We start from the raw sequence: 11008 nt of genomic DNA, 5'->3' as shown, positions 1-11008 counted from the left end.
CATGTTAACTAGCTGACAATAATCATTCCTAGCTGCGCAGTGCTGCAGTTTTAGGCTAAACTTCTTCTCTTCAAAATTTTTGTCCTTTTCGCTTTCTAATGTATACATCATATTCATCATTGCTGTCCTTGACAATTAGTATCTAATCATCTACCACACTTCACTCAAGAATGTATCAGACTGCAGAGGCAAAGAATGTGCCACGACAACACCAAAGATTCTTTAGCAGTAACGTATCTTCCCATCTCTCTGACGTACACATCGATAACATACAAAAACCAAAATGACATTAACACCTTGCAACAGCGCTGAGTGGCCGCGCAGTTTGAGGCGCCATGTCACGGATTGCGCGGCCCCTCCCGCCGGAGGTTCGAGTCCTCCCTCGGGCATGGGTGTGTGTGTGTTGTTCTTAGCATAAGTTAGTTTAAGTAGTGTGTAAGTCTAGGGACCAATGACCTCAGCAGTTTGGTCCTTCAGGAATTCACACTCATTTCAACATTTTTTGAAGGACCTTACAATTTTCCTCTATTGTTTAAAAGATCGTTACAGGAAAATATGACATTAGGGGAAAATGTTTGTTTCAGTGTTCCGTGGAATCTAGAGATCGCTGAAACAACCAGTTTTTTTTTTCTATCTCCAGGTTTACCTGACTGTTAAAACCTTTCAGAATAACTGGTTTTCGAAATAACCGTTTTCCAGTTTCTTATTGTTATTATTGTCTGCCCCCGGTAGCTGAGTGATCAGCGCGACAGAATGTCAATCCTACGGACCCCTGTTCGAATCCCGGCTAGGTCGGAGATTGTCTCCGCTCAAGGACTGGGTGCTGTGTTGTCCTAATCATCATCATTTCATCCCTATCGACGCGCAAGTCGCCGAGGTGGCGTCAAATCGAAAGACTTGCTCCCGGCGAACGGTCTACCCGACGGTAGGCCCTAGCCACACGACAGTGATATTATTTCCAGTAATAAACGTAGGCAATGAACAAAAGCTGAACAATTCCAAAACACCCTCGGACCTTTACATTAGACGTTTTAAGACACATAGAATTGAAATATCAGATAAAACCGGCAAATGAAACAAAACTTAGACGGTACACCTTTTGCTCCTCTCTTGAAGATCACGGGAGGGATGAATACTACAAAGCATCGCCAATATTCTCCTGTTTTTTTTCTAATTTTTTAAACTCTGCTCAAAGATCATATTGTAACAGACGATCATACCATTGTTTGAGTCTTATGAATAATCAGTGTTAAAGGTTGAAAAATCAATTTGGACAGCTCTTATTTTGTCGTGTTGAGTTATTCGTTTCCAAGGGTTACAAGCAGAGAAAGGAATATTATGTAAACACAGCCAGCACATCACTTACTTTCTCTTTTGTTTCTAATTTTTTACTGTTGCCATAATTTCCTTTCTCTTTTATTATTTCATAGAAATGACAGATAAATAATAAGATTTTGTGCAACATTTGTAGTATTCTTTTTCTGTAAATATTTTAAATGAATATCGTGTCTCGTAGTCAAACATAATTATTTGCTTTTTAAACAATCAGGTGCGGGATCTTACACACTCCACGTACACGCTACACGGTAACAGGTACATTCGTGTCTCAGCAACGCTGTACTGTTTCTTATGTCATGTGTTTGTTGGTCGTTTCTAACTGTCGGCTTTGTAACTGTAATAGCACTGATTGTTTACCTATTTTCTATAATAATACAACATGTCAAACCAATAGAAACTTTCTAATAAGCATTTGTTTTAAATACCAAAAATTTTAACATCTCTGCTATGGAAAACTGGTGTACGGTATTGATTTTTATTCGTTATTATTCTGAACTAAAATACCAGTATCGGTTTTAACTGGTCGATTTTTTCCATTCCTAGTGCATGCTCCCATAGTTTGTCGGTTTTAATAATTTTCACACTATACTTGACTGCAGAAACCAGGAGTAGCGAGAATATAGCTAATAAGTAATAATCATTCTCACTTGTCTTCCAGGCGCCCCAGTCGTAAGACTATAGCTCCAACTACACCATTTCTAGAAGGACGGATAAATGTGTAGCGATCCGCCCTATGAGCTTTCGGTCTGCTCTCGCAGTTTCTTTGCTCACATCGGCAGCTCACAGCGCAGAAGCAGCAGCGTTGCAACGGGACGGTAAAAGGCATCGTGCGCCGTCTGCTGGGCTGGACGTTCGCCGCGGGCGCATCACCGCAGTTTGCGCTCCCGTTTCTCTTTTTTTGCCTCCCGCCCCGGAGGGACGCGCTGTAAGGCGGTGTGCGCAAGCGCACGTGTGTGCGCGTTCGGCGACGCGAGCGCCAATGTTTTGTTGCGGCGACCGCGGAGTCGCCGGCATTTCAGTACGTGCCGAGCGGGCATGTCGTCATGACGCCGATGTCGTCGCTCCTGTGGCTTCTGCTGCCCGCTCTGTTCGCCGGCGTCGCAGGTACGTCTTCCTGCAGGCGTCTACCCGGTCCTGATTCTCTAGGTCTGAAGACCGCCATAGCTCAAAGATCTGCGGCTGAATCGACTAAATACATTTAAATGAACATGTCGGCTACGACATTTTTCCCTGTGCGTTTCCTGTATACCGTGAAGTCAACTTTTCCCCTTTTTTATGTTGGCTACAAAACCTGTTTCGTGAAAATAATTTTTTTTCGACCAGGATCATTTGGGTAACGGTAATGATGGTAGTAATGTTTCATCTTGTAGCTTACGGCCAGTAAGCATTGAACTGGCATGGTGGATGCGTTTATGACATCTAACACTATCTTTATCAAAAAGATCTATTAGTTTCATTTCTTTAGAGATGATGAAAAATCAAAGAATTTGATAAGAGACTTTTGTGTGCATAGCATTTCTTTGCTATTTAATGTACTTCCGGGTACTTTTTGCCTTGTAGAATTGTTTCAAAGATGCTGCTCTGGAATCTAAATTTTTTATATATTTAAACAACAATTTACCTTTACTGTGTAATCGAGATGGACACATCGTTACCAAGTTACATCTACATTACCTACTATTTAAAAAAAATATTTATAATACAACTTCTCATTACCATACGACATTTACGATATTGCAGTGCCTGTGTTATTCTGAGTACCATGTAAAGTTGCTTTTGACACGAATTTCCCATTAATCTGAAATACTGTTTGAAATTTTGTATTTATGAAGCTGAAGTCAGAATCATTATTTTATGTTACGCAATCTGCCTAATATCTGGACATTTTATAGTAGTAAAATATGATTTATGTACTAAGCAAAAAGCGACAATATTTTGCATGGTCTTAATCCATTGTAAACAGAATTAAATCTAGTCATAACTGAAATCCTAACGAGAGCAAATCGAATCACATCATTTGACTTGAAGCTTTATCGACTACTAAAATAAAAACATTTTAGTATAGTACAGAATTTCAACGCAATTCTCGTAACAAAACCTGCAATGTTGATTAAATGTTACGGTTTAACAGCTACGTAGCTTTGCGTACAGCTCATGGTAAATTATTTAACACCTCTGCAACTGCCGCTATGCTCATAGAAATACTACGCTAGACAAGCAATTGTAATGATTTAAGGTAGTCACATTACTTGTATATAACTGACAATTAATTCAGGTAACCATTAACTGGAAGAACGCTGCTGATATACTTCCAAATATGCAAACTTCTGACATTATTACCTACGTAATCGGTGGATACTGTACTGCTTGCAAACAAGAAGGCATGTTTAGATATATATAAAGCGTATAACTTGTAAAAATTATACAGAATCAAACGAAAAAAAGATCAAACTTATGTAATTCTTAATGCAATTTTGTCATATGATGACATGTTGGAGACCGTGGCTGTTTTTGAAGACAAATGTTGATGGTGTAATGACAGCAACCAGCCACAAATTTACTTTGAGTTCCTTTATTCAAAGGAAAACGTTACCGGTTTCGAATCGTTGCGATTCATCATCAGACGGTTTACACGCTTTCTTTCTGACATTTGGTGTGTTTTTATAGATTAATTGTCCTAAAATATAAATAAAACATAATTACAAACACGCCACACACAGATGGTTGCGTTGCAAATTTTCGTTGCATGTGACTTACGTGAAACGTCGGTTTCGAGTGATTGTTTCCATGACGTTCATCCAATCGATGTAAATGCATTTACATTGCATTTCCACTGCATCCTCGTTGTTGCACACGTAACGAGGATGCAGTGGAAATGCATTTACATTGATTGGATGAACGTTATGGAAACAATCACTCGAAACCGACGTTTCACGTAAGTCACATGCAACGAAAATCTGCAACGCAACCATCTGTGTGTGGCTTGTTTGTAATTATGTTTTATTTATATTTTAGGACAATTAATCTATAAAAACACACCAAATGTCAGAAAGAAAGCGTGTAAACCGTCTGATGATGAATCGCAACGATTCGAAACCGGTAACGGTTTCCTTTGAATAAAGGAACTCAAAGTAAATTTGTGGCTGGTTGCTGTCATTACACCATCAACATTATGTAATTCTGCTCATGAACCGTAATCACGCGTTCCTTCTCCTTATCTATGGGCTTGCTGGAACATAGTGAAAAAGATGACAACATGCGCTTTATAGTCGGTACGCTACCCCCAATATTCATTGTTAAAAAGCATTAAAAAGCCAAGATCGCATAAAATATTTTTTATTCAAGACGATGGGTATCAACAGTGTGAGCTGTCACCTTCAGGTCTCAAACTTTTTTTTGTAGTAAAACATGCTCATTTCACACTTAATCTCATGCAGAAGATATCTTGAATAAACAATATTTCATGCGATCTTGACTTTTGAATGGTTTTTAACAATGATATTGGGGAAAGCATACCGAGTATAAAACGTGTGTAATTATCTTCTTCGCCGGGTTCCACCACGCACATAGATAAGGAGAAGTAACGCGTGATTACGGTGCATGAGGAGAATAGCATGAGTATGAATTTTTTTCTTTTGATTGAATATAATTTTTATAAGTTATACCCTTTCTATATATCGGATCATACCTTCTTGTTTTGCGAGCAGTACAGCATTTACCGCTTGTGTAGATAATAATGACAGAAGTTTGCATATCAGGAAGTAAATCAGCAGCGTTCTTGGCTTTTGAATGGTTTTTAATAATTAAAGCTCATATTGACAAAATTCAATCAATATTCAATGCTTTTCTTCGAAAATAAACTTGTCCATATTCAGAAATTCCATGTATTTTCGTACATGGTTATAAAGTTGTTCATAGGTGAAAGTACGTAATCAGAGCAGAAAGTAGCCCTCCTATGTCGTTTCTTGAATCGACTTTCCTACGTATGCTGCATGAGATGTTGGTTAAAAGAATTACACTCTGGAGTGTAACATATTCTAGTAGATGCATGAAGTCGCTTAAGATACCACACAAGTCGTAAAGTAGGGTGGATGGACACGGTCTTACATCCCCACGAGAATATCCAGTGTCTGCCAGTGTCAGTCTTCGTTGTCACCTGAGTACTGAACTAGATTAGCTTCCCTTTGCAGATTCATAATTCTCGCAATGATTGTAGTCTCTGGAGACAAGATCGTTAGAATACTTCAGCAATTTATCGTTGTATTGGTTAAATTTATAAGACATATTGCAGCGTACATTTCCGTGGTACCGTTAAGTGATATAAGGTATAAATCCATATTAGCACAAACTGCTGACTTATCAATTTTCCAGATACTACAATACTATAGTAACATTTTTTATTAATATTACATAATACCAATGACTCATAACTCATCATTAACATCTAATTTCATTGAAGAATTTGTTAATTAAATAATAATGTGATTCTCTGCAATAAAATATATATTCATCACTTTAAGTTATAAAGCACTACCCCGCAACTTGCTGTATAACGCTGATTGTTTCTGCACATTATATATGGTTCAATTTCACGCCGTCAGTGAAATCGTTAAAAATGGCACATGAACTTGATTCGGAGAAAGATGTGAAAGAAATTGTCCGAAATCTTGTTGAAGAAGCTGCCCCACTATTTGCATGAAGTCCTTCAGGGATACCGCGCACAATCTAGTGTAGAGTGGCTGCACAAGGTATTCGGTTCCTCGATAATGTGTATCCAGCATCTGTCAGAGTTGACCTTTGTTGCGTTGCCTGACGACTGTGGCGTTCCTTTAACTGTCCACTGACATTTGTTTTACATTACCAAAGTTGTTTTGCAGTTAAGTAATTGGTTTAATGCAGTACAGGATAACGGTCAAATTGCAGCAATATACACGTTTACGAGAACATTGCTTGCGAAGCATATTTCGGTATTAAAACAAGCAAGGAGAATCTGTGTTTTCTCAATACAAATTAAGCATCAAACACGCTTGCGGTATGCCGTTTCAAGGTAACGACACATTGAAAATTTATCACAAACAAGTCACTTTATCATTGAATGTCAGTGTTGAGCAAACACAGATTCTTCTCGTTTGTTTTAATACCGAAATATGCTTCGCAGAAGTTTCTCCATCTTCAGTGGGTAATTAATACTAAGAGAATAAATGGACTTACTGAAAATAGAAAAACGTCTCGTAAAAGATTTTACTTATTAAAATAAAAAAGAATTTGTGTTTGCTCAAGGCAAAACCACATTTTCGTATTACATATTAGAAAGCAAACACGGACAAAAAGAGAGCTTCAACCACAAGAAGATTTACATACAGAGTGATTCACTTTTAAAGTGACCGCCAAAACGCCTGCGTGAGAGTAAGATAACAGGATTAGTGGTACAGATCGAAGTCGATTTAAAACCAACATTCAGAAAAGAACTTGAAATTCTATATACATTACATTGGCCACGCGATTACTTTGCATTTTTCAGTTCTGCAATACGTTAGACTATGTAGTCATACAATACTTATTCTCTTAAACGGTGAAGAATGATTTATGTTTGGTATATAAGTGCCTTAAAACACATATTTGCCGCTCAAATAAATCGTAAGTTCTACATACTTGCTAATGAGTTGAATGAATGTAATTTGAAATGATGTGAAAAAACCTCCGATTATTTTTGGATTAATGAAATCTGGGGAAAGAAGAAAAGAAGGGTTTGTCGATGATGCTATAATTCTGTCAGAGAAGGAAAAGGACTCGGAGGATCAGTTGAACGGGATTGATAGCGTCTAGAAAAGAGGTTATGATACGAAAAAGGATAAAATTAAAAGAATGCTATTGAGGTGTAGTCGAATTAAACCAAGCGATTATGAGGCAGTTAGATTAGGAAACGAGACACCAAAAGTAAGAGGCAAGTTCGGATACTTGGGAAACGAAATTACTGACTTACTGACTACGGTCGAAATAGACAGGATACAAAGTGCAGATAGGCAACTGCAAGAAAAATATTTCTGAAAGAGAAAATTTGTTAATCTCAAATACAAATTTAAATGTTAGGAAGTCTTTTCTGGAAGTATTTGTCTGGAACGTAGTGTGATGTTTAAGTGAAACGTTGATGATGACCAACACAGCAAGAACAGAAAAAAAATTTAAATGTGGGTTTTATAATGGAAGAAGTGTAGGACGTAAAAATTATAGATGGAGACTGGACCACGGTAGGCACACTACAGTAGGCAGGTTGAAGTGGATGAAGGTTGCGGTAATTACGCAGAGAGGAAGAGACGTGGAATGTATAGACTAAAGCGTGAAACATCGAACCAGGCTTGAAACTGAAGACCACCGCAAAAACAGTTGCAAATTTACTACATCAGCAGGATGATTTAGCTTGGAGATGAAATACGTGCAGAATGCTATAGACTTACAATAATAGCAAAGGTCAAAGTCAGTCCCATATTCAGTAAATGAGCTTTGGGGACAAATTCGAGAATTCTGCATTGGCGTCCTGGACAACTTCCTGGAGCACGGTCTTTGCCGTTAACGGTGTGCCTCCGGGCGTCCCACCGAGCTGTTGTTTCCATTTTATGTGCAATATTTCGATGACCGACCCAGCCAGTTCCTTCAGATGCTGCGAGTTTGCTAGATATGCGTATTTGCTGCCTGGACTCCAATCAGGGTAACACTCATTTTACAAGACTTTCCGCTAACGTGACGTCATTTCAACGACACACGCAGTATAGACAACCGCAGGTATTGCTATCGATTCTGCGACAAAGAAGAAAATGAATTATTTTGCATCTCGATTCACTCTTAGAAATTTTAGCTGTCCTTTTAGGTTCCTGCCCAAACACACACACACGGAAATCGCCAAATATTTATGTCATTCTCCGTTCTCCAATCAGACAGAAACGTAAATAAAATTGAAGATAGCTGAACTACTTGTGTTATAATCACAAGAATCCCCAGAATATGTTAACACCGCTACGATGAAAGGCGAAAAAATTTACACGTAGTGTCCCTTAACTCTAGAAACCACGACATTATCCACTACACTAGCATCTCGAGGTGTGATGTTGGTCTCCTATCTAGGTTATCATGGTACCTCTTGAAGGCTTATATCGTTGCTGCATTATTAACTGAGTTTAATGATAGAGGTGACATGTTTGTGATAAATCTTCAATGCGTCGTTACATTGAAAAGGCATATCACAAGCGTGTTTGATGCTTAACTTTTATTGTTGGCGATAACGACTCACTCCTGAGAGAGCACTCTTATATGAAAGCATTAAATGTCGATAAATCTGTAACACTCCACACGTCACTTAGCTGGTTTTGGCGTGTGTTCACCCCAACTAATTGACTAACAGATCAACAGAGAGTGCAAAACTGCCGCAATATCGGATAACGCAAAAAAGTAATATGGCCCTGTGACTCCTGATTGAACTGCGGTGGCAGTGTTGACATTACTTTATTCAGAACTGATCACTTTTAAGTAAAACTGGGTGCACATTGATGTTATATTCAGCTATTGAACACCAGATGCAAATGTTGCACATAAAATTAATTAAGAAAGTGACTTGGGATTTTAAATACTTGATTGAAAACAGATGCAGTCGATTAGCACAAATTTATTTTAACTCCCGACCTTCAATCATCACATTACAAGACTCTCCTATCAGGCAATGGTAATATATTGCGTTTGCGTGGAATAAAGCGCGATATTTCAAAAGTAATTCCTATCGACTGACCCAGGCGTAATGTGAAGTGCGAAAAGAATTTACAATACACGGCCCATGAAACCCTCGTGGAAACTTTGCCGACGTGATCCAACAAATTAATCAGTGGCCGGAGTGGGCGCAATATCACCGAATACAGCGTGGCGGAGCAGCGTCGTTGTGTGGACGTCGGCCGACCTCGTGGTGCTGCAAGGCTGTTGTCGTCTATTCACTGCTAGCTATCTTGCTCAGTACATAGCTGAACCAAAACGTTCTATCTCCAAGCTCAAAAAAATGGTTCAAATGGCTCTGAGCACTATGCGACTCAACTGCTGTGGTCATCAGTCCCCTAGAACTTAGAACTACTTAAACCTAACTAACCTAAGGACATCACACACACCCATGCCCGAGGCAGGATTCGAACCTGCGACCGTAGCAGCAGCGCGGCTCCGGACTGGAGCGCCTAGAACCGCACGGCCACCGCGGCCGGCTCTCCAAGCTCAATCGTTCCATTTGCTAAGTCCTAAACTGCAGAGATGCTCACTCTTTCTCAGGCAAGCTGATTAAAGAACACCACGTCCGCACTCTAGGCAAACTGGGAACGGAAGACCTCTAGGGAGACTTCTCACAGTCCGCTCTTCGCCTCGGTTTCCCGTCCAGCAAAATCACTTACGCTAATTGCAGCGCAAGTCGCGTTAATTATGCGTCGCTTCCCAGCACCGACCAATGCTTGCTCTGGGAAGTGAACAAATTCCCACAAAATTTCCCTTCCTCTCAACTTCTGTTATTTAGCTCCTCCCAGGCCACCCATCAAGGTTACTGTCTGCACAAACACTTAATTTTTCCGGAATTCTGACTCCCAGGAGAGTATTTCAAATTCCTCGGTCCTATGTCCCCATCGGAGGCCGGCGTATTTCATTCTGTCGCTCTTCACCTGATTTACTCTGCGGACCGTGAATTCAGCGTGAAGTTGCTATAGTCACGAACACGCATATTTTGTCCTCTGTTGACCACTCCACCATAGCTTTGCGGGGCTTTCTCGCATGTTTCACTGAAAACGGGACGATGGACATTTATCAACAGGTGTACAAGTTCTCCGTCTGGTTCCCGGTACACCAGCATGGGGTCGGGGTCAACCACCCATGCTGTCACTCATCTTAAGGCAGCTGGAGGCCGCACCCTGTTACCACTTTCTCAGAGCTTGAGCCGCCCTAAGCTGCCCCTTGTCACTTCTCTTAGCCGCTCCCCCAGCGACCACGGTCAATTCTCAGTACTTCCCTGGGATAAACTAGCCTCCAGTAAATCGTCACGTTTCCACAAAGTTTTCATGTCGTGTGAATTACTTTAAAACCATCACGCGACATCAATTATTTCAATACGTCCATACTATACCCTCTACAAGATGCATTGTGCCTTGTCCGTCATTTTTTTTTGTTCAGCCTTACTGTTCACTCAATGTGAGTTAGGTGATCTTTAATGACTTCATGTAAGGGGCATGGTTCTTGCCATCTTACATAGCCCCTCTCTTTAAATCAATTTTGTAGTACAGGTGATGACTCCTATGGTGTTACCACCTGTGGTACAAAATTAATATCTCCATAACTGGTATTTTTTAATCCATTTGCGTGAGTAGTTACAGGTGATTGATTACCACTGCTTCCTCTCTGATGCACAATCCCACTCATTCCTAGGGTACCTGCCTTCAATGACTCGATTTACTGTTAAAGACATGGTCATTATTTAGTCAAATTTTACTTTAATCTCTTCTGATTCCTGAGACAATTATTGGTCAGAGTACTCAAAAGAAAACTACAATTATATTACAAGGACACATGTCGCAAAGGGCAAATGCACATGTTTAAGCACCTCTGTGCTTGTCATTTGAATGGCAAGAACCGCAATTATAACTTAAGGTCCATTCACTCT

General features: G+C 39.8%; 1 protein-coding gene across 1 annotated transcript in view; it reads left to right on the top strand.

Annotated features, from left to right (window-relative positions):
* The first annotated feature begins 2361 nt into the window (after positions 1-2361).
* The window catches only part of LOC126178021 (uncharacterized), a 399168-nt gene continuing 390521 nt past the window's right edge, over positions 2362-11008 (top strand). Inside the window, exon 1 of the mRNA XM_049924498.1 lies at positions 2362-2442. Within this exon, the coding sequence (XP_049780455.1) occupies positions 2382-2442 (61 nt within the window). The 5' untranslated portion in view covers positions 2362-2381. The remainder of the gene's footprint in view (positions 2443-11008) is intronic.

The sequence above is a fragment of the Schistocerca cancellata genome, chromosome 1, assembly GCF_023864275.1.
Source record: "Schistocerca cancellata isolate TAMUIC-IGC-003103 chromosome 1, iqSchCanc2.1, whole genome shotgun sequence".
Lineage (NCBI taxonomy): Eukaryota > Metazoa > Arthropoda > Insecta > Orthoptera > Acrididae > Schistocerca > Schistocerca cancellata.
This window is presented reverse-complemented; position numbering and strand designations above follow the sequence as displayed.